Source organism: Tasmannia lanceolata, unplaced genomic scaffold (genome assembly GCF_043159265.1).
Source record: "Tasmannia lanceolata isolate RefF3 unplaced genomic scaffold, GAP_Taslan_0.1 ptg000013l, whole genome shotgun sequence".
Taxonomy (NCBI): Eukaryota; Viridiplantae; Streptophyta; class Magnoliopsida; order Canellales; family Winteraceae; genus Tasmannia; species Tasmannia lanceolata.
This window is the reverse complement of record NW_027518690.1, coordinates 8,083,695-8,106,833: the sequence shown is the minus strand read 5'-3', so window position 1 is coordinate 8,106,833 and position 23,139 is coordinate 8,083,695. Positions and strand designations below refer to the sequence as shown.

Genomic DNA, 23,139 nt, shown 5'->3' with positions numbered 1-23,139 from the left:
GCAAGAACAACATTAGAAATACAAGTAAGTGTTTCATTTATGAAAGTTAATAGTCCCACTTTAACAACGATTATTTATAAAACAGGGCTTAACATTTCTTAATACACACAATAGAAAAACATTGTTTATTGCAAATCACAGTAACACTTTCTCCCATCATCCCTCATCACATCAAAACATCATCTTTTAACAGTAAATCAGAACAGAAGCAACACAAAACATTCAAAACACACTATCAAAACAAAGAGAAATCAAAATCAAACACTACCCGATTTTGACCTCGATGGTCTTGGGCTTCTTAGGCTCCGGTGGGGGCAGCTTATCAACAGTAACAGTCAGAACCCCATCCTGACAGACGGCCGAGATGGCATTCGTGCTCGCATTCTCCGGTAACACGAACTTCCTCATAAAATTTCCAACCCTACGCTCCATCCTCACATATTTAGCCCCCTCCTTCTCCTCGTCCACCCTCCTTCGCTCGCCACTGATTACCAGCACATTCTCGTCCTCCACCTGGACCTTAATGTCACCCGATTTCAGACCAGGCATATCGATTATGAAGACGTACGATTTGGGGTACTCCTTCACATCTGCGGGTGTAGAAGCCATGGCTTTCGCATCTCTAACGTAGGTCCGTGTGGGTGCGTTGAAGCCCTTCTCAGTCTCGTCGGGAATGTCCAGCATGTGGTGGAGTGCCGATAGCATATCCATTGTAGAGATTGGGTTTTTTTTTTGTCGGATTTTGGGGACGAATGAGGAGGGTTATATAGCAGATGAGGGTGGTTTCGAGAAGAGTAGGGAAGCATGGGTTCTCTACTTCTACCAGATTGTACTGCGTTCTCGATGCTCTACAAGACTAGAACACATGTGGAAGTTTCCGGAAGGGAAGTGATATTAGCACAACCATGTTTTGATATTTGCACTAACTCTTCTTGTCTTTTCTTATTTAAAGAGATGTAAGGGAAATCATCCCAAAATGCTCACACAAGCCAATTAAAAAAGGAAAAGACACAAGCTGAGTTTGTGCAATTATTAAAACATGGTTGTGCTGATATCTTTTCCCTTCCCGAAAGGCTCTTTTTTTTATGGGAAATGATGAAGTCATCCTCTCATTTACTAGACCGCCCGGTTGAAGTGGTTTTATGAGTTAAGCAATGATCATGGAGAGTAGGGGTGGACATGGTTCGGTTCCGGGGTATAACCAGAACCGAACCATATGCAATCGGTTTCCAGAATTTGGAACTAGAACCGAACCATATATCTTTGGAACCGAACCGAACTTGATCGGTTCGGTTCGGTTCTGGGTTTACCCAACCTTTAGTATATAATTTTTTTTCCACATAACGTTTGAGATTTTATTCGTTTTTAATAACTTACGATTAAAACTTTAAAAGGCAAAGCAAAACGTTAAAGGGGTGAATTTATCCTCAAGCACTAAGTGTAAAGTCTAAAGCATTTTTTCTCACAGAAACCGAGTTTTGGGGGGAGGGGGAGTGATTTTATCCAATTGGAGGGGGATATGATCCTACTCGGTTCTCGGTTCGGTTCTTGGTTCTAGGATCCCAAACCCAGAACCAAACCGCATTCTACGGTTCTAGGAACCCAGAACCGGAACCGAACCACCAAATCCTAAAACCGAACCGAACCAAATAGGCCGGTTCGGTTCGGTTCTTCGGGTTGAACCGGAACCATGTTCACCCCTAATGGAGAGACGGAAACAAGTGGCCGTGGTTAAAATAGGGGGCCGCATTTACATCATTAACCCGTGTAGTACTTTTTGTGCGCGTATTAAAAATCATCGTTAGTGGCAAGTTCCCCTAAATGGTGTAACACCCCGACTTAAAAGTCAGTCACGTTGTTTAACATAAAGGAACACGCAACCCTAAAGTTCACCCTAAACAGGTGAAGTTTTAAATCCACCCTATCTAATCTCATATCCCTCTGGCTCTAGTCCTGGTTCGTCTTGTTCGTTTTGTTGTGGGGTCCAGCCCCATGAGTGTAGCCCACACACCCACGTATCCTATTGGGAATAGGAAACCCAATTCTCCCGATTGGAGAAGGAAAGGGAGAGAGCTGTTTTTGGCGAAAACTTAAACGCCACAAAACATAGTAAGAGAAAAAGGAAAAGAGAGAAAAAGAAAGGGAAGAGAAAAAGAAAAAAAAACAAGGGTTTTTTGTGTGGCTCTTCTAGAGGGTTTTGTGTGGGATCAAAACTAAGGATTTGGAGCGTTTTTTCTTGGAGATTTTCACCGTGTCGTTGAATCCTCTTGTTGCAAGGAGACTTCGTGAAGATTCGGGCTTCTTCGACTTGAAGATCGAAGTGGGTATTTTTTGGTGAAAAAGTGGGTTTTGCTGTTCGCAACGAAGTAACCCTTTATCTCTCTTGTTTCTTGTAGTTACTCAAGTTTCGGGTGATAACTTGAAAGAAAGACGTCGTATTACTTATTTGATTAGTGGATATTTCGTCGGATTCGCCCCGTGGTTTTCCCCTCTTCGTTGGAGGGTTTTCCACGTAAATCTCAATGTTCTCTTCTGTGATTGCTCTCCTGTCGGTTTGGTTTCTTTTATCCACATATTTATTTGTTTCGTAATTAAAGTGTGTTTTCTTAGGCGAAAAACCCAACAAGTTTCCCTCCTCACCATCAAGTTCCGGTTGGGGTTTACCTCCCCACCAAACCCGATTGGTGAAAAGGTATTTTGTATATTGCTCTCTCTATTTCGTTAGCAATTAGCATGCTATAGTGTCTACCACTGAAAGCTTTATGCCAAAAACCCCATCCGGCCTTCTTCCTTCCTCGCTCCCCCATTCTCCTATTTTCACTCCCTTTCATAAACCTCCCACAAATAAGAGTCACCTCTCCATGCGTTTCTCAAAACCCGATTGGGCTTATTGTGTTATTTGTTGTGTTTATACTTTATGCTTTATGTTTTTTTAAGTGGTTTAGGGTTTAAATTGCAAAGATGACAAGCTGATGTTCTATTGGATTTAGCCAAATGGTTTAAATTTTAGATGTTCTATTGGATTAGCCAAATGGTTTAAATTTTAAATTTTTAGGGTTTAAAAATACATGGCTATTTCAAAAAAAATAAAAATACATGGCTTTATCAATCCAAAGCTAAGTTATGAAGGGCTCTGTTCGTTTTCACACCAGGAGATGTAGGTGTTCATTTATCAAGGCTCTGTTCGTTTTGAAACTGTGTTTAATTTATGATGACTGCTATTAAACTTGTATGAAAGGCCCTGCAGAAAATTTCTCATATAGCTCATGTTTAGAGCTTTGTATTGTTAAGGCCATGTTCTTTATGATTTTGACAGCGGATTGTGAGTCCAAAACCCATAATTTGAATCCAAAACGGATTGCTAAGGCCTTGTTTCATCTTAGATTTTGACGACCAGTCATGTATTGTTCATGTTGTAACCTATTATGCAACCAGCAATCACATAATCTGGGCATGGGATTGCTGTTAAACTGTTATAACATGCATCCCATCCCATTAACCTGTTATGCATCCCATGTTATGGCCCAGTTAAATTTCACCTGTTATAAAATTTGAAGTTTCACCTGTTATGCAATCCCATGCCATTAATAGTAACTTGTATAGAGTTCCACTGTTGTTGAAAGATATGGCTTGCTTTGTGTGTGCTCATGGGATTGATGCTTATTTGAATTTCAACCTTGTTAAAAGATGATATAGCTTACAATGATATATTTTGTTCAAGAGGTGATCTTTAGCTTAAATGGTAAAGCACTTGAGAAATGAATTTGAAAACAACGTTCTCAAGAGAATGGTGGTTCGAATCCACCAAGATCTTTAACTTTGCAATCCCTTTTGGCACAAGAAAATAGCAAGTTTTTGCAACTAATTCACTATGAATGTAAGTTTGTTAGCTATGTGTGCAACTATTTCACTGTGGGCGTAAGCTAGTTAGCTATGTGCATTTAAATCTTTTGAGCAGCTGGTTCAATGTTTGATTTTACAAGTAATTAGTGAGTTCATGCTATTTTTCAATTAATTTCATTGTGAATGCAAACTGGGTGGTGGAGGTATGCATGCGTAGTTGGATAGTAACAGGTATGAATCATGTTAGAAATTTTTTGCTTCACCTTTCATGTGAATGTTTGCTTCACCATTGAAAAACTAAAAAGGAAAATGTTTGCTAAGCACTTAATAAAGCTACTGGGAGAAGTGAGCATTATTTTAACTTGGGATTTTCTAGTGACCGTTGCAGAAGGCATTTCGTAGAACCACTGTTGCATGAGAGTGCAGCCGCATCAGAAAGTGAGCCTTTGTGGTTGCACTCTCATGCAACAGCTGTTCCACGAAATGCCTTCTGCGATGGTCCCTAGCAAATCACATGGTATAGTGAGTTAGGCATTCTCATTGTGCCTTCCCTGAAAATATTTGCTTCACCATTCATAATGATGTTTGCTTAACCTTAAAAAATGTGAATATCAGCTAATGTTGTTTCTGGTAGCACTTATATATTTGTTTGGGTTTAAAATGTCTACTTGTATGCTATAAATTTCTGCTTTAAAATTTCCGGTTCTTGTGTATTGCAAGTGTTTTTTGTAAAATAAGTGTTGTTTGGGTTTTACAAGATTTGTGGATTTAAATTTCTTGATTAAAAAATAAAATGTATAAGAGGATTTGGTTTCTGAGGATTCCAATAAGTTTTACCCACTAAGTAGGCCTAAAATCTTTCTTTATTTAGGGGCATTAGTGGGGCCCACAAATGCACACTAGTATTTAGATCCATTAATCCAACCCACAAACCCAAAGGGTAGTAGTAAAAATTGAATATTAACCTTGTTGATGGCTAACATGCAATTTTAATGTTCGCATGACTCTAAAAAGTTCTTGTTAAAGTCCATGTACTCTCAAGAGTCCCAAGTGTCCCCACATTCAAAGTCCAACTCCCCAAAAAGTCATGGACAATTTCGCGAAGTCCACGAGTGATTTAAAATCCAGCACGACTAACCCCCCCTCATAAAAGGGGATTTGTTAGAATGCATTTCGTGGACTTGCATGAGAGAGCAGCCACATAGGATCACTTTTTGTCATATTCATTTAATTCATCCTTTGCGGCTGCTCTATCATGCAACAGCTGGTCCACGCAATGCCTTCTGCAATGATCCCTAGCAACTTCCTGTATTTCGGACAAAGAGAAAATAGGGTCATAGTTCTCATTTATAAAAAAACAGGGTAATTTCAGACGAGAAACTATACGGTGCCCCGACCATAGGGGTGCAACTCGGGTGGGTTGGGTGGGGTCAAGGCCAACCCTAACCCAACCTGAGATAGCATTCCCTCAACCCTAACCCAACCCAACCCGAGCCTCGGGTTAAGGATGGTCATCCTTAACGCAACCTGCCTCCAAATCGGGTTGGGTTGGGTTCATGTTAAGTCGGGTTGGGATCGGGTCATCTATGACCAAACAGAAAAATACAAGAAATGAAAACATAATCTTGAGAAAATTATGATAAAATTAGAAGACAAAGGTTGGGTTCAGGTCGGGTCGGGTTGCCAAGGACTCAACCCTAGTCTAACCCGAATTTAAATCCGGTTGGCTTTTCCCAACCCTAACCCAACCCAACCCAAGCCGAAATCGGGTTGAACCCATCGGGTTCGGGTTGAGCCCGACCCAAGTGGCACCCCTACCCGACTGTCAAGCCCATTAAGGCGGTACGATAAAAGTACCGCCCTTGATATTTGATCCAACAACAGCCTCTTGAAAAATGGGCTGCGGATGGATCAAATATCTAAGGGTGGTCCCACATTGGGATTTCCACCCCTTAGAATAAGATTAAGGATAACCAATCCAGACCGTTCACACTTAGGTACAGATTTGAGCAACTCTAGACTTTTCCATGTGGCATGCCGATATAAAAATGCATGTATAGATGTTGATTAACTACTTGTGTTTTACATAGAACTTATCTTGCTTCAAGACTATAATGGTAGACCACCGTATCAATAGCCCATTCACCATGCAATAGTCCTCTTTTCTAGTGGGCAGCAAGTAAGACTTGCAATAGTGGCCTGGCAATGGTGGAAGGATTTTCCTCTTAATTGTAACTAGGGATTTGCTAGCCAATTTTACGGAAAGCCATTTCGCTGCTGGCTTTTGCATGTGAGAACAGTGTATGACTTTTTGGCTGATTTTGTCTTATTCATTTAAAAAGGATTTGCTGGCCAATTTTGCATAAAGCCATTTAAAAATCCCAAGAGAGGGGGTGAATTGGTAAGATTACTATAATGTTGAGGCGAGATTATGACCCAGAACTGTTTATGTTAGGCACTCTCTAGTTTTCCCATGACTTGGTTCCCCTCGATTGATTTCTGACTCGAGCATCGGAGTGGTCTCCCGGAGCCACAACTCCGGACCTAACGCTAACGCGTTTAACGCGAGCGCAAGTCGATCACAGATTGGAGCTCTACTAGCCACATCCTGGAAACCAGATTTCGTCATCATCACACACGCACAGCCGGACGGTTCACACAGGGATCAGTACAACTATAATTATCTATAAAACAGGGCTCAACATTTCTTAATACACACAATAGAAAATATTGCAAACCACGGTAACACTTTCTCCACAGCATCATAACATCATCTTCTTCAACATAAAAAAAAAAAAACATTAAAAAAAACAGCACAAAACAGAGAGAAACCAAAATCAAACATATTACACGACTGCTTTAAAACTTCATTTCTTCAAGCGATCTTGACCTCAATAGTCTTGGGCTTCTTCTTAGGCTCAGGTGGGGGCAGCTTATCAACGGTAACAGTCAGAACCCCATCCTGACAGACGGCCGAGATCGCATCCCTATTCGCATTCTCTGGTAACACGAACTTCCTCATGAATTTTCCGACCCTACGCTCCATCATCACATATTTAGCCCCCTCTTTCTCCTCTTCCACCCTCTTCCTCTCACCACTAATAACCAAAACATTATCTTCCTCCACCTGCACCTTAATATCACCTGATTTCAGACCGGGCATATCAATTATGAACACATACGATTTGGGGTACTCCTTCACGTCCGCAGGTGTAGACGCCATGGCCTTAGCATCTCTAACATAGGTGTGAGTAGCGGGGTTGAAGCCCTTGTCTACCTCTTCGGGAATGTTGAGCATGTGATGCAAAGCGGAGAGCATATCCATTGTATGTAAAGACAGATAGGATATCAGATGAAATTGAATTGGAAATTGCTTGCTTGGGTTTGTTTCTACTCAGAAAATTGGGTTTTTTTTGTTCATCTGATTTTGGCGAGAATGAGGGGTTTTTTATAGGAGATTGGGGTGGTTTCGAGAAGGTGAGAAGGAAGAATAAGTTCTCTAGTTCTAGTAGATTCTACTGCTTTCTCGATGCTCTAGAACACAGTCAAAGTTTCCGGAAATGCTCTTTATGCAACTAAAATGATAAATCCACTCCCTTCGTGCTCCATACACCTTTACCATTTTACATACGTGGCCTAATGTAAGAGGCTGGTAAGGACTCTCTTTATGATGGTCCTGATCATAAACACGGTTTCAAATTACGGTTTCGGTATGCATTTCGGTCCTCACTGAAACTGAAAATTCGGCCGAAATTCCTTTAATTTTGGTTCGGTCGAAATTTTGTAACTTTTCGGGTATATCCAATTTCACCGAAATTTCGGATTTCAGTAGAAATTGAAAACCATGATCGTAGCAACCTTTAAATAAGGGGTTTTTGCAAAAGAAGTCCTCTACTTTGCTCTATTTGAACAATCAGTCTTGCAGTTTCACAATTTGCAAATAGAGTCACTACGTTCGAGTAAATTTTGCAAATCTGGTCATGCCATCAATTTGGGACCAAAATGCCCATGAATTTTTTTACTAGGAAAATACCAAAATTTCCTGTTATATATAAAGATGAAAATTACCTAGTAATCAAAATACCATGAAGCTCAGTGATATGATTTGATAGGTGGGTCCCACTAACCCAATTCAAACCCATGCATGAAGTGAGGCCCACCATTTTTGCATCATGCTTTGATGTCGTAGGTATATGGTGGGCCCAACAACTTTACACCCATGCAAAATTGATCTTTGACTGTGAGATGTATTTTGGTTTTTTTAATCTTAGTCTTTTAACGTATAAGAAGATTTTGGTCTTTCCAACGAGTCAACAGAAATCTAATATGGGTATTTTGGTCAAAAATGGATGGCATGACCTGATTTGCAAAATTTGCTCAAACATGACGACTCTATTTGCAAATTCTCAAAGTAGAAGACTATTTTTGCAAATAGAGCATAGTACAAGACTTCTTTTGCAAAACCCCTAAATAATTTAAAGTGTCAAAATAAAGAGTACCATGCCAGTACTAAATCAAGGGAGAGTGTGGATATCATATAAAATTCCTATAAAAAAACATCTTGTGATGCACATGGTGACCAAGAAAAAAGTAAAATGCAGTTAAAAGAGACTATGCCCTTTTTTATTATATATAAAGACAATAAAAAAAATAAGTATAATAGGTGTTGGGGACAAAAATCGAGCACCAACCACAAAGCACCACCTGGCTTCGGAGCTCACAAAGGTTTTGAGGCCGTGACACGACATCCCACATCGCTGTTGAGCCCACAAAGGCCTTAAGGCCATGTAGGTAAGACACGTCATCCCAACGAGTCCCTGAGTGAATAGAGACCTTGAGGCCACAGAGGCAATGTGTGTCCTCCTATCTAGTCCCTAAGCCCACTGAGGCCTTCAGGTCACGTGGCGAGATACGTTACCCCAGCCATGATGACCCCCCTAGCAGGCGCCACAACCTTCTCTGGCACGCCACCCTCAGCAGGCCACATGCCTCCTCCTCAAGCCAATCAAAGGCCATCAGCCAACCTTGGAAATAGGCACAACAACGCCAATCACAGCTGTCATCAGAAATGTCCCATCCATGGTCAGAGCCACCCTAAAAAGGCCGAGCAGACCGGCAGCACCGACCAAAGACACCAATGCCATTCTTCGCAGGGAAAACACGGCAAACTCACAATCCAAGAGAACTTCATTTATAAAAGGGGACCCGCACCTAGTAGCCAGAGGGGAGAAAAAAGAGAGAGGAACAAAAGGAAGAAAACCAAAAGCTAAGGTACGGCTGAGCTCTAGTTTGAAGCTTAGTTCTATCTTGAATTGAGGGTCGAAGGGTCCCCCAGTGTTCCAAAACTGTGGATGGCCTCAACCCTTTGTCTGTCAACACAGATCTCTTATCTTGCAGCACTTCTGAACCTCAATCAATGTTGAACCGCAACAAATTGGCACCCATCATGGGACTTGTCGAGGTCTCCATCTGAAAAGAACTAAGCCAAAGACGGAGTCTAGGCTCCATGGATACAAGGAGTTGTACGCGGAGTTCAACGGCTACACGAAACGTGGTCACAACCAGCACCCATCTACAACCACCTTCTACCACCAATCCACCACCGGTACAAGTGCACCTGGTGCCACAGCCACCAACGTGACGAATTGAACCAACATCAATCGTTCCCACAAGCGAAGACAGCCACTTCGTTAGCCAAGTGGCGGATCTTGCCAGCCTTCTCCGCCACTATGTGTGAAGAGTAGAGGCTCCGGTGTCAGCACACTAGGGGGTTGAGCCTCAAGCTCAGCCCGCAGCAGAGGCACTGGCCACTCCACATCAGAGAAGTCTTAGTAGGTCCTCAACTTCTTGTCTATTCTAGAAAGAAGGGTTTGCCTCACAAGATGAAACCGAGAGTCACTTGGCCACCACCAGCAGTAGAATGGTAAGGTTTACCCAGAGAGGCGACCCCTGTCTCCCATAGCCTTCATCACAAAATACGAGAGATAACCGGTGAGAAGCTGCAGGGAAGGGGCCTGTCCAAAGAAGTGGACGACGACGAAGAGAATCCTTTCACTTAGCTCTAGGGTAGGTAATCCCCGAGAGCTTCTGGCTTCCCTCTATCGATTCCTACAATAGAACGACCGATCGAGTAGAGCATGTCAGGTTCTTCAAGACTGCTATGCTCCTACTAAGCAGAAAAGATACAATATTGTGCCGAGCGAAAAAAAACTTTGTTGGGCAACGTTGCGCAGGAATCCCTGCACAGCGCACTAAAATACACTAATAGCAGGGGGTGTGGCAATATCAATTCCGTAGTCTCATATTTCCACACCCCTTGTTTGATATTTCTACACCCCATGTTTCCTCTTGATTTTAGTGTGTTGCGCAGGAACCTCCTACGCAACGTTGCGCAACCAAGTTTTGTTCGTGCCAAGCCTTCGCAACCACCTTCCGAAAGGCCGCACATACTTGGTTCTCTAAACTTCGGTCCAACTCCGTCGTTAGCTTTCGACAGATCCGACAAGAGTTCATGACCCGCTTTGCTAACTGTCGCGCTCTCCCAAAGGTGTCTGATATCCTCGTCCTTAAAGAAGCAAAAAGGAAGCTAAATACAACATCTCAACCACATGTTTAGAGCCTACAAATCTGAAAATTTGCAATCACATACATAAAAATTACATAAGAGCAATGACCTTCCGTTAGGCCGATCAAAGATTCCAAACTCTCAGTATGTGTACATACATATGTAAGCCTCTCAATTTGTGCCTCACGATAAATAATGATCATTTGAAAACTTTGTTGCATGTTTGGATCCTTTACGCATAGGATCCCAAAGGTGTCTGATATCCTCTTGTCCTTAAAGAAGCAAAAAGGAAGCTAAATACAACATCTCAACCACATGTTTAGAGCCTACAAATCTGAAAATTTGCAATCACATACATAAAAATTACATAAGAGCAATGACCTTCCGTTAGGCCGATCAAAGATTCCAAACTCTAAGTATGTGTACATACATATGTAAGCCTCTCAATTTGTGCCTCACGATAAATAAGGATCATTTGAAAACTTTGTTGCATGTTTGGATCCTTCACGCATAGGTAAAAAAACTTCTCAAGTGAACATGAGCATGCATAAACCATAGTTGGGCACACAAAAGAAGCTAAATAAGCACCCGAAAATAGATACAAGAGTAAAAACAATGTTCATACATGGCCAACTAATAATGTAACTCACAAGATTGCGACCCCTCAGGGTATGTTCACATGTATTAGGGTATTAATCTGTGCCTCAAAATCAGTATGGACGATATGAAAACTATAATGCATGAATCCAAAGGTTTTTTGGTGAGAAAGTAGGTTTTGCTGTTCGCAACGAAGTAACCCTTTATCTCTCTTGTTTCTTGTAGTTACTCAAGTTTCGGGTTATAACTTGAAAGAAAGACGTCGTATTACTTATTTGATTAGTGGATATTTCGTCGGATTCGCCCCGTGGTTTTCCCCTTTTCTTTGGAGGGTTTTCCACGTAAATCTCAATGTTCTCTTCTGTGATTGCTCTCTTGTCGATTTGGTTTCTTTTATCCACATATTTATTTGTTTCGTAATTAAAGTGTCTTTTCTTAGGCGAAAAACCCAACAAGTTTCCCTCCTCACCATCAAGTTCCGGTTGGGGTTTACCTCCCCACCAAACCCATTAGAAAAGGTATTTTGTATATTGCTCTCTCTATTTTGTTAGCAATTAGCATGCTATAGTGTCTACCACTGAAAGCTTTATGCAAAAAACCCCATCCGGCCTTCTTCCTTCTTCGCTCCCCCACTCTCCTATTTTCACTCCCTTTCATAAAGCTCCCACAAATAAGAGTCACCTCTCCATGCGTTTCTCAAAACCCGATTGGGTTTATTGTGTTATTTGTTGTCTTTATACTTTATGCTTTATGTTTTTTTAAGTGGTTTAGGGTTTAAATTGCAAAGATGACAAGCTGATGTTCTATTGGATTTAGCCAAATGGTTTAAATTTTAGATGTTCTATTGGATTTAGCCAAATGGTTTAAATTTTAAATTTTTAGGGTTTAAAAATACATGGCTATTTTAAAAAAAAATACATGGCTTTATCAATCCAAAGCTAAGTTATGAAGGGCTCTGTTCGTTTTCACACCAGTAGATGTCGGTATTCATTTATCAAGGCTCTGTTCGTTTTGAAACTATGTTTAATTTATTATGACTGCTATTAAACTTGTATGAAAGGCCCTGCAGAAAATTTCTCATATAGCTCATGTTTAGAGCTTTGTATTGTTAAGGCCATGTTCTTTATGATTTTGACAGCGGATTGTGAGTCCAAAACCCATAATTTGAATCCAAAACGGATTGCTAAGGCCTTGTTTCATCTTAGATTTTGACGACCAGTCATGTATTGTTCATGTTGTAACCTATTATGCAACCAGCAATCACATAATCTGGGCATGGGATTGCTGTTAAACTGTTATAACATGCATCCCATCCCATTAACCTGTTATGCATCCCATGTTATGGCCCAGTTAAATTTCACCTGTTATAAAATTTGAAGTTTCACCTGTTATGCAATCACATGCCATTAATAGTAACTTGTATAGAGTTCCACTGTTGTTGAAAGATATGGCTTGCTTTGTGTGTGCTCATGGGATTGATGTTTATTTGAATTTCAACCTTGTTAAAAGATGATATAGCTTACAATGATATATTTTGTTCAAGAGGTGATCTTTAGCTTAAATGCTAAAGCACTTGAGAAATGAATTTGAAAACAACGTTCTCAAGAGAATGGTGGTTCGAATCCACCGAGATCTTTAACTTTGCAATCCCTTTTGGCACAAGAAAATAGCAAGTTTTTGCAACTAATTCACTATGAATGTAAGTTTGTTAGCTATGTGTGCAACTATTTCACTGTGGGCTTAAGCTAGTTAGCTATGTGCATTTAAATCTTTTGAGCAGCTGGTTCAATGTTTGATTTCTCATGACTTGGTTCCCCTCTGTTGTGCTGATTGATTTCTTACTTGAGCATCGGAGTGGTCTCCCGGAGCCACAACTCCGGGGCCCCTAACGCGTTTAACCAGAGCGCAGGTCGATCATCACAGATTGGAGCTCTACTAGCCACATCCTGGAAACCAGATTTCGTCATCATCACACACGCACAGCCGGACGGTTCACACAGGGATCAGTCCAACTATAATTATCTATAAAACAGGGCTCAACATTTCTTAATACACACAATAGAAAATATTGCAAACCACGGTAACACTTTCTCCACAGCATCATAACATCATCTTCTTCAACATAAAAAAAAAAAAAAAAAACATTAAAAAAAACAGCACAAAACAGAGAGAAACCAAAATCAAACATATTACACGACTGCTTTAAAACTTCATTTCTTCAAGCGATCTTGACGTCAATAGTCTTGGGTTTCTTAGGCTCAGGTGGGGGCAGCTTATCAACGGTAACAGTCAGAACCCCATCCTGACAGACGGCCGAGATCGCATCCCTATTCGCATTCTCTGGTAACACGAACTTCCTCATGAATTTTCCGACCCTACGCTCCATCATCACATATTTAGCCCCCTCTTTCTCCTCTTCCACCCTCTTCCTCTCACCACTAATAACCAAAACGTTATCTTCCTCCACCTGCACCTTAATATCACCTGATTTCAGACCGGGCATATCAATTATGAACACATACGATTTGGGGTACTCCTTCACGTCCGCAGGTGTAGACGCCATGGCCTTAGCATCTCTAACATAGGTGTGAGTAGCGGGGTTGAAGCCTTTGTCTACCTCTTCAGGAATGTTGAGCATGTGATGCAAAGCGGAGAGCATATCCATTGTATGTAAAGACAGATAGGATATCAGATGAAATTGAATTGGAAAATGCTTGCTTGGGTTTGTTTCTACTCAGAAAATTGGGTTTTTTTGTTCATCTGATTTTGGCGAGAATGACAGGGGTTTTTTATAGGAGATTGGGGTGGTTTCGAGAAGGTGAGAAGGAAGAATAAGTTCTCTAGTTCTAGTAGATTCTACTGCTTTCTCGATGCTCTAGAACACAGTCGAAGTTTCCGGAAATGCTCTTTATGCAACTAAAATGATAAATCCACTCCCTTCGTGCTCCATACACCTTTACCATTTTACATACGTGGCCTAATGTAAGAGGCTGGTAAGGACTCTCTTTATGATGGTCCGGTGGGCCAAGGCATATTATATGTCATGATTGAATCTGTGCCATTGAATAAAAAAAGACTAGTTGTTTGCCGATTGAAAAAAAAAAAAAAAAAACATGTAGAAGTTGATTAAGGGCGTGGGTTTTCCAAAAACCCAATCTTGCTTGAACGGTGAGATGGTGGCCCACCATATCCATGGCCTAATGTTAAATAATCTCACAGGCCGTTTTTTTGTTAATGACACGCACTGATTCTATAAATTTTTTATTGTCTGATCATAAACACGGTTTCAAATTTCGGTTTCGGTATGCATTTCGGTCCTCACTGAAACTGAAATTTCGGCCGAAATTCCTTTAATTTTGGTTCGGTTGAAATTTTGTACCGTTTCGGGTATATCCAATTTCACCGAAATCTCGGAATTCAGTAGAAATTGAAAACCACGATCGTAGCAACCTTTAAATAATTGGGGTTTTTGCAAAAGAAGTCCTCTACTTTGCTCTATTTGCACAATCACTGTTGTAGTTTCACAATTTGCAAATAGAGTCACTACCTACGAGTAAATTTTGCAAATCTGGTCATGCCATCAATTTGGGGCCAAAATGCCCATGAATTTTTTTACTAGGAAAATACCAAAATTTCCTGTTATATATAAAGATGAAAATTACCTAGTAATCAAAATACCATGCCAGTACTAAATCAAGGGAGAGTGTGGATATCATATAAAATTCCTATAAAAAAACATCTTGTGATGCACATGGGACCAAGAAAAAGGTAAAATGCAGTTAAAAGAGACAATGCCCTTTTTTATTATATATAAAGACAATAAAAAAATAAGTATAATAGGTGTTGGGGACAAAAATCGAGCACCAACCACAAAGCACCACCTGGCTTCGGAGCTCACAAAGGTTTTGAGGCCGTGCAGCGTGACACGACATCCCACATCGCTGTTGAGCCCACAAAGGCCTTAAGGCCATGTAGGTAAGACACGTCATCCCAGCTAGTCCCTGAGTGAATAGAGACCTTGAGGCCACAGAGGCAATGTGTGTCCTCCTATCTAGTCCCTAAGCCCACTGAGGCCTTCAGGTCACGTGGCGAGACACGTTACCCCCAGCCATGATGACCCCCCTAGCAGGCGCCACAACCTTCTCTGGCACGCCACCCTCAGCAGGCCACACGCCTCCTCGGCAAGCCAATCAAAGGCCATCAGCCAACCTTGGAAATAGGCACAACAATGCCAATCGCAGCTGTCATCAGAAATGTCCCATCCATAGTCAGAGCCACCCTAAAAAGGCCGAGCAGACCGGCAGCACCGACCAAAGACACCAATGCCATTCTTTGCAGGGAAAACACGGCAAACTCACAATCCAAGGGAACTTCATTTATAAAAGGGGACCCGCACCTAGTAGCCAGAGGGGAGAAAAAAGAGAGGAACAAAAGGAAGAAAACCAAAAGCTAAGGTACGGCTGAGCTCTAGTTTGAAGCTTAGTTCTATCTTGAATTGAGGGTCGAAGGGTCCCCCAGTGTTCCAAAACTCTGGATGGCCTCAACCCTTTGTCTGTTAACACAGATCTCTTGCAGCACTTCTAAACCTCAATCAATGTTGAACCGCAACAAATTGGCGCTCATCATGGGGCTTGTCGAGGTCTCCATCTGAAAAGAACTAAGCCAAAGACGGAGTCTAGTGTCACGTGGCCATTTCGTCCAGCGCTGTTCGCATGGCCTATGGCCCGTGACTTGGTCTATCAATGTAATATGTAAGGCTCATGCCTATGTACATTTTGTAGTGAGGACGTAGTTGGTATTAAAATCCATCTCGTCTCGTCTCGTTGCGTCTTGGAAATGCGTTGTTTATAGCACCTTTGGTCGCCACTGGTGGTAAAGGGGGTTGGTAGCTAAAGCTCTTTACCCTGAGATCTTGGTTGGCCATTGAGTGGTGCATTGCTAGTGCATATCCTAGCAGGGATTCCATTCTAGTCAACGGGTGATCGAGGACCCTTAGGAGTTGTAGACCTTTTGGCATGATCCTATTGTAACTTGTGCTAGAATCATCAATAAAGCTTAACATTTTGCCTACGCGTGTGCCCTATTGCTTTGTGTGTGTTTGGAAACTTAGCACTCCATTTGTGTTTGTTTTGTAGGTTTGATCCTCATAACTTTGTTAGGCTTACTTGCTTGTTGTGAGGCAACGCAAGTGCCGCACGGACCTCAATCCCAAACCAAAGGTCCGTGACAGTTGGTATCAGAGCCGAAGTTCCTACCTACATTCAGAAATGGCGAAGAAGAATGCTACCCAAATACTCCCTCCGGAGTCTAGTCAGGTCCGTGATGATCAAGAACCAATACCGGTGCGAGGTACAAGAGAACGGATTGCTGGTGTTGAGGAAAGGGTGACAGCGGTAGAGCAACAACAGTTTAATCTTGCCGAGTTGACAGAAGGCCTTGGTGTGGAGACCAAGGGCATGATAGAAGAGGTGGAAGAGCGAGTCCATGCTCTTGCTGAGTTATTGAATCAGGCCGCGATGGAGGATCTTCGAAAGCAAGTTGAGACCCTCACTGGCCAAGTGAATTTACTCATGAGGACCATCGGTAATGGCATAGGTGGTCACAGTGATGGACAGGGTAGCAGGGTACGAGTGCCTGAGCCACGATGCTACGCCGGTGCCCGTGATGCTAAGGAGTTACAGAACTTCTTGTTCGATATGGAACAATTTTTTCGTGCAACACATCTTGATGAGGAGGCCAAAGTCACTACGGCCAGCATGTACCTCAGTGATGATGCCAAATTGTGGTGGCGAACCCGTTATGAAGAGATTGAAGCGGGACGATGTATTATTGACAGTTGGGAAGACATGAAGCGAGAACTTAAGGCACAATTCATGCCTGAGAATGTGGAGTTCATTGCCCGAAAAAAACTACGGCGCCTTCAACAAACCGGGTCGATTCGAGAATATGTGAAGAAATTTTCGGCTCTCATGCTTGATATAAAGAGCATGTCAGAGGAGGACAAGCTATTTCAATTCATGGAGGGACTAAAGCCTTGGTCCCAAACAGAGCTCCGAAGAAGAGGAGTTCAGAACCTTGCTACGGCAATGAGCGAAGCAGAAAAGTTGTTTGATCATGTGGGGGATGACGCAACAAACAGGAAGAAAGACTTCAACAACAAGCCATCTAGCAACTTCAACAGGCCTCCCAGCAACATGAATACCTCTAATAGGTCTTTTAGTAGCACAAAAGGAAGAATCCAGGGTTCAGGGGGTGATAGGAGAACCTATCCTAGAGAAGGGTCCAGACAATACAATGAGGCACCAACTCCTGCGTCACAGGGGCCGTGCTTCATATGCACCGGTCCACACTACACTCGGTTTTGCCCAAAGAAGGGGTCTGTCAATGCTTTGCTAGCTTCAACTTCCTCACCCCATGCTCAGAACGAAGAGGAAGAAGATGAGGAGGAACCCAAGATGACAGCTCTAAGCCTGTGCAGTGCTATCAAGGGACAAGGTGCCAAGAAAATTCTTTCTAAGGGAGTCCCATCCAAAGGCTTGATGTATATTGAAGCATGCATCAATGGAAAGATGACACGGGCCATGATCGATACAGGTGCTACACACAACTTTGTCTCGGAACAAGAGGCAAAACGTTTGGCGTTGAAGCTCAAAAAAGATGACTGGAAAATGAAGGCAGTAAACTCAGAGGCCCGCCCCGTCACTGGGAAAGCAAGGAGTGTACCAATCAAGATTGGGGAATGGTCTGGAACAACCAATCTCATGGCAGTACCCTTAGATGATTTTTGTGTCATCTTGGGGATAGAGTTCTTGAACCAGGCCAAAGCAGTTCCAATGCCCTACTTAAACTCCTTATGTATGTTTGGAGAAGAAGCACCTTGTATGATTCCTGCCAGTAGATAAGAGAGGAAGGACGTCGAACACTTGACGACCCTTCAACTGAAGAAGGGTTTAAAGAAAGGGGAACCCACCTTCGTGGCAACCTTAAAGATGGGAGAGGCACTGGTGGGGGAGATCATCATTCCCCCGAGCATCAAAGATGTTATAGAAGAATTTAAAGACGTCATGCCTGAGAAGCTACCCAAGAAGCTGCCGCCAAGGAGGGCAGTGGACCATAAAATCGAGCTAGAGCCTAGCAGCATACCCCCAGCCCGTGCCCCTTACAGAATGGCCCCTCCAGAGTTAGCAGAGCTTAGGAGGCAACTCAATGAGCTACTAGAAGCAGGATTTCTTAGGCCTTCAAAGGCCCCCTTTGGTGCCCCAGTTCTATTCCAAAAGAAGCATGATGGGAGTCTACGATTGTGTATTGACTACAGGGCCCTCAACAAGCTGACTGTGAAGAATAAGTATCCTATCCCCCTAATTGCTGACTTGTTTGACCAACTGGGAGGAGCCAGATACTTCTCCAAGCTGGATTTGCGATCCGGCTATTACCAAGTGCGAATTGCAGAAGGAGATGAGGCCAAGACAACCTGCGTAACAAGGTATGGTGCATTTGAATTCTTGGTGATGCCATTTGGTCTTACTAATGCCCCTGCAACCTTTTGTACTTTGATGAATGGGTTGTTTCATGAGTTTCTAGATAAGTTTGTAGTGGTCTACCTCGATGACATTGTGGTATATAGCAACACTCTCGAAGAACACGACGATCATTTAAAGAAGGTCATTGGGGTACTCAGAAATAACCAACTCTATGTGAAGCTAGAGAAGTGCTCATTTGCTCAGGAGCGTATTATGTTCTTGGGTCACGAAGTGGGTGGAGGAGAAATTCGCATGGACAATGAGAAGGTTCGTGCCATCCAAGAGTGGCAAATTCCAACCAAGGTGGGAGAACTCCGGTCATTCCTCGGGCTTGTTAACTACTATCGGCGGTTCATATCAGGATACTCAAATCGAGCGGCTCCTTTGACAGACTTATTGAAGAAAGATCGCCCGTGGTTATGGTCTGAAAAATGTAATACTGCCTTTCAGAATCTCAAGGATGTTGTTATGGTGGAGCCAGTGCTACAGCTGCCAAACCATTCATTGCCATTTGAAGTTCAGACTGATGCCTCAGACTATGCTATTGGCGGTGTGCTTATGCAAGAAGGGCACCCGATTGCTTATGAGAGCCGCAAACTCAATGACACTGAACGAAGGTACACCGTGCAAGAAAAGGAGATGACCGCAATAGTACACTACTTGCGAGTTTGGAGACATTACCTTCTTGGCTCCAAGTTTGTTGTCAAGACCGATAATGTAGCCACAAGCTATTTCCAAACCCATAGAAAGTTGTCACCAAAACAAGCTCGATGGCAATATTTCCTTGCAGAATTTGACATGGTTCTAGAATACAAGCCGGGCCGATCGAACCAAGTAGCCGACGCACTCAGTCGAAAGGCTGAGTTGGCCACCTTGAAATTGGATGAAAACGCCTCCATGTGTCAAATAAAGAGCAACCTTCAAGACCGTATTCGTGAAGGGCTTGAGAAAGATCCATTCGCCCAAACTATCATGCAGCTTGTGAAGGCAGGGAAATCACGACGGTTTTGGACCCAAAATGGTCTCCTACTGACCAAGCGGTGTCGAATATACATTCCGCGATCAGGTGACCTAAGGAAGGAGCTTTTGAGAGAGTGCCATGATACTCTGTGGGCAGGGCACCCTGGGATTCATCGCACTCTCGCCCTGGTTGAACGTAATTACTACTGGCCCCGAATGAGCGATGATGTGGAAGAGTATGTTCGGACGTGCCTCACTTGCCAGCAAGATAAGGTGGAAAGGGACAAGCCCCTGGGACTCTTAGACCCGTTGCCAGTGCCGAAGGGACCTTGGGAGAGTATCTCCCTAGACTTTATTGTGAGCTTACCCAAAGTTGGGGAGTTTGGCTCTATCATAGTGGTCGTGGACAGGTTCTCAAAGTATGCAACCTTCATACCAGCGCCATTATATTGCAGTGCAGAAGAGGCAGCTAGACTATTCTTCCGCCATGTTGTGAAGTATTGGAGCCTTCCTCAGAATATTGTCAGTGACAGGGACCCAAGATTCACTGGCCGCTTGTGGACCGAATTGTTTAAGTTGTTGGGCACAAAGTTGAACTTCTCCTCGAGCCTACACCCCCAAGCTGACGGACAGACAGAAAGGATCAATGCCCTACTTGAAGAATACTTGAGGCACTTTGTTAGCGCCAACCAACGAAATTGGGTTCACCTGCTCGATGTAGCGCAGTTTTGCTACAACTTATAAAAGAGCTCTGCATCTAATCAAAGCCCCTTCGAGCTAGCGACTGGCCGGCAACCTTCCACCCCCCATTCCATCGCTGCTGGTTATATCGGCAATAGCCCCCCTGCTTACCATATGACAAAAGAGTGGCACACAAATGTAGACATCGCCAGAGCGTATCTGGAGAAAGCTTCAAGGAGGATGAAGAAGTGGGTAGATCAGGATAGAAGACCAGATGACTTCAAAGTTGGTGACTTGGTGTTAGTCAAATTGAACTCTAGCCAGCTCAAGTTTACCCGCAAAGTGCATAAAGGCTTGGTTCGAAAATACGAAGGACCCCTTCCCATCATTGAGCGTGTTGGTAACGTCTCCTTCCGGGTCCAACTCCCTTCATGGCTCAGAATCCATCCTGTCTTTCATGCCAGTTGCTTGAAGCCCTATCGAGCCGATAAGGAAGACGACACCAGAAACACATCAATTCGAGAGGAACCACATGCAACTTCCTTCACACCTGAAGTTGAGGGTATCATGGCTGAACGCACCAAGCCGCGAGGAACTTCTCGAAGACCGACACTAGAATACCTCATCAAGTGGAAAGGCCTACCAGACTCAGAAGCTAGCTGGGAACCAAGGGAAAAGCTCCACCTCACTGAAGATGAAATACGTACCTACACGGACGCAATGTCGACGAGGGCGTCGACATGATTGGGTGGGGGAGTGTCACGTGGCCATTTCGTCCAGCGCTGTTCGCATGGCCTATGGCCCGTGACTTGGTCTATCAATGTAATATGTAAGGCTCATGCCTATGTACATTTTGTAGTGAGGACGTAGTTGGTATTAAAATCCATCTCGTCTCGTCTCGTTGCGTCTTGGAAATGCGTTGTTTATAGCACCTTTGGTCGCCACTGGTGGTAAAGGGGGTTGGTAGCTAAAGCTCTTTACCCTGAGATCTTGGTTGGCCATTGAGTGGTGCATTGCTAGTGCATATCCTAGCAGGGATTCCATTCTAGTCAACGGGTGATCGGGGACCCTTAGGAGTTGTAGACCTTTTGGCATGATCCTATTGTAACTTGTGCTAGAATCATCAATAAAGCTTAACATTTTGCCTACGCGTGTGCCCTATTGCTTTGTGTGTGTTTGGAAACTTAGCACTCCATTTGTGTTTGTTTTGTAGGTTTGATCCTCATAACTTTGTTAGGCTTACTTGCTTGTTGTGAGGCAACGCAAGTGCCGCACGGACCTCAATCCCAAACCAAAGGTCCGTGACACTAGGCTCCATGGATACAAGGAGTTGTACGCAGAGTTCAACGGCTACACGAAACGTGGTCACAACCAGCACCCATCTACAACCACCTTCTACCACCAATCCACCACCGGTACAAGTGCACCTGGTGCCACAGCCACCGACGTCACCAATTGAACCAACATCAATCGTTCCCACAAGCGAAGACAGCCACTTCGTTAGCCAAGTGGCGGATCTTGCCAGCCTTCTCAATCAATATGTGTGAAGAGTAGAGGCTCCGGTGTCAGCACACTAGGGGGTTGAGCCTCAAGCTCAGCCCGCAGCAGAGGCACTGGCCACTCCACATCAGAGAAGTCTTAGTAGGTCCTCAACTTCTTGTCTATTCTAGAAAGAAGGGTTTGCCTCACAAGATGAAACCAAGAGTCACTTGGCCACCGGCAGCAGTAGAATGGTAAGGTTTACCCAGAGAGGCGACCCCTGTCTCCCATAGCCTTCATCACGAAATACGAGAGATAACCGGTGAGAAGCTGCAGGGAAGGGGCCCGTCCAAAGAAGTGGACGACGACGAAGAGAATCCTTTCACTTAGCTCTAGGGTAGGTAATCCCCGAGAGCTTCTGGCTTCCCTCTATCGATTCCTACAATAGAACGACCGATCGAGTAGAGCATGTCAGGTTCTTCAAGACTGCTATGCTCCTACTAAGCAGAAAAGATACAATATTGTGCCGAGCGAAAAAAAACTTTGCTGGGCAACGTTGCACAACCAAGTTTTGTTCGTGCCAAGCGCTCGCAACCACCTTCCGAAAGGCCGCACATACTTGGTTCTCTAAACTTCGGTCCAACTCCGTCGTTAGCTTCCGACAGATCCGACAAGAGTTCATGACCCGCTTTGCTAAGTGTCGCGCTCTCCCAAAGGTGTCTGATATCCTCGTCCTTAAAGAAGCAAAAAGGAAGCTAAATACAACATCTCAACCACATGTTTAGAGCCTACAAATCTGAAAATTTGCAATCACATACATAAAAATTACATAAGAGCAATGACCTTCCGTCAGGCCGATCAAAGATTCCAAACTCTCAGTATGTGTACATACATATGTAAGCCTCTCAATTTGTGCCTCACGATAAATAACGATCATTTGAAAACTTTGTTGCATGTTTGGATCCTTTACGCATAGGATCCCAAAGGTGTCTGATATCCTCTTGTCCTTAAAGAAGCAAAAAGGAAGCTAAATACAACATCTCAACCACATGTTTAGAGCCTACAAATCTGAAAATTTGCAATCACATACATAAAAATTACATAAGAGCAATGACCTTCCGTTAGGCCGATCAAAGATTCCAAACTCTAAGTATGTGTACATACATATGTAAGCCTCTCAATTTGTGCCTCACGATAAATAAGGATCATTTGAAAACTTTGTTGCATGTTTGGATCCTTCACGCATAGGTAAAAAAACTTCTCAAGTGAACATGAGCATGCATAAACCATAGTTGGGCACACAAAAGAAGCTAAATAAGCACCCGAAAATAGATACAAGAGTAAAAACAATGTTCATACATGGCCAACTAATAATGTAACTCACAAGATTGCGACCCCTCAGTGTATGTTCACATGTATTAAGGTCTTTAATTTGTGCCTCTAAATCAGTACCGACGCTTTGAAAACTTTAATGCATGAATCCAAAGGTCCTTT

At 43.1% G+C, this 23,139-nt stretch overlaps 4 protein-coding genes across 4 annotated transcripts; 1 reads left to right on the top strand and 3 right to left on the bottom strand.

Moving 5' to 3' along the window:
• Positions 1-111: 111 nt before the first annotated feature.
• On the bottom strand, positions 112-838 carry LOC143889674 (17.1 kDa class II heat shock protein-like). The gene has a single exon (XM_077393965.1). The coding sequence runs from the start codon at positions 709-711 to the stop codon at positions 265-267; it is 447 nt and encodes a 148-aa protein (XP_077250080.1). The 5' UTR covers positions 712-838; the 3' UTR covers positions 112-264.
• A 5,672-nt stretch (positions 839-6,510) lies between these two features.
• LOC143890770 (17.3 kDa class II heat shock protein-like) lies at positions 6,511-7,280 on the bottom strand. The gene has a single exon (XM_077395452.1). The coding sequence runs from the start codon at positions 7,166-7,168 to the stop codon at positions 6,719-6,721; it is 450 nt and encodes a 149-aa protein (XP_077251567.1). The 5' UTR covers positions 7,169-7,280; the 3' UTR covers positions 6,511-6,718.
• A 5,728-nt stretch (positions 7,281-13,008) lies between these two features.
• Positions 13,009-13,818, bottom strand: LOC143889673 (17.3 kDa class II heat shock protein-like). Its single transcript, XM_077393964.1, has one exon. The coding sequence runs from the start codon at positions 13,668-13,670 to the stop codon at positions 13,224-13,226; it is 447 nt and encodes a 148-aa protein (XP_077250079.1). The 5' UTR covers positions 13,671-13,818; the 3' UTR covers positions 13,009-13,223.
• Positions 13,819-20,340: 6,522 nt separating this feature from the next.
• On the top strand, positions 20,341-20,910 carry LOC143890922 (uncharacterized). Its single transcript, XM_077395595.1, has one exon. It carries the CDS (start codon positions 20,341-20,343, stop codon positions 20,908-20,910), a length of 570 nt encoding a protein of 189 aa, XP_077251710.1.
• Positions 20,911-23,139: the final 2,229 nt, after the last annotated feature.

Bases quoted from the DNA above. Each gene is read 5' to 3' on its own strand.
- LOC143890922 (XM_077395595.1), top strand. From the start codon at position 20,341: ATGACAAAAGAGTGGCACACAAATGTAGACATCGCCAGAGCGTATCTG.
- LOC143889674 (XM_077393965.1), bottom strand. From the start codon at position 711: ATGGATATGCTATCGGCACTCCACCACATGCTGGACATTCCCGACGAG.
- LOC143890770 (XM_077395452.1), bottom strand. From the start codon at position 7,168: ATGGATATGCTCTCCGCTTTGCATCACATGCTCAACATTCCCGAAGAG.
- LOC143889673 (XM_077393964.1), bottom strand. From the start codon at position 13,670: ATGGATATGCTCTCCGCTTTGCATCACATGCTCAACATTCCTGAAGAG.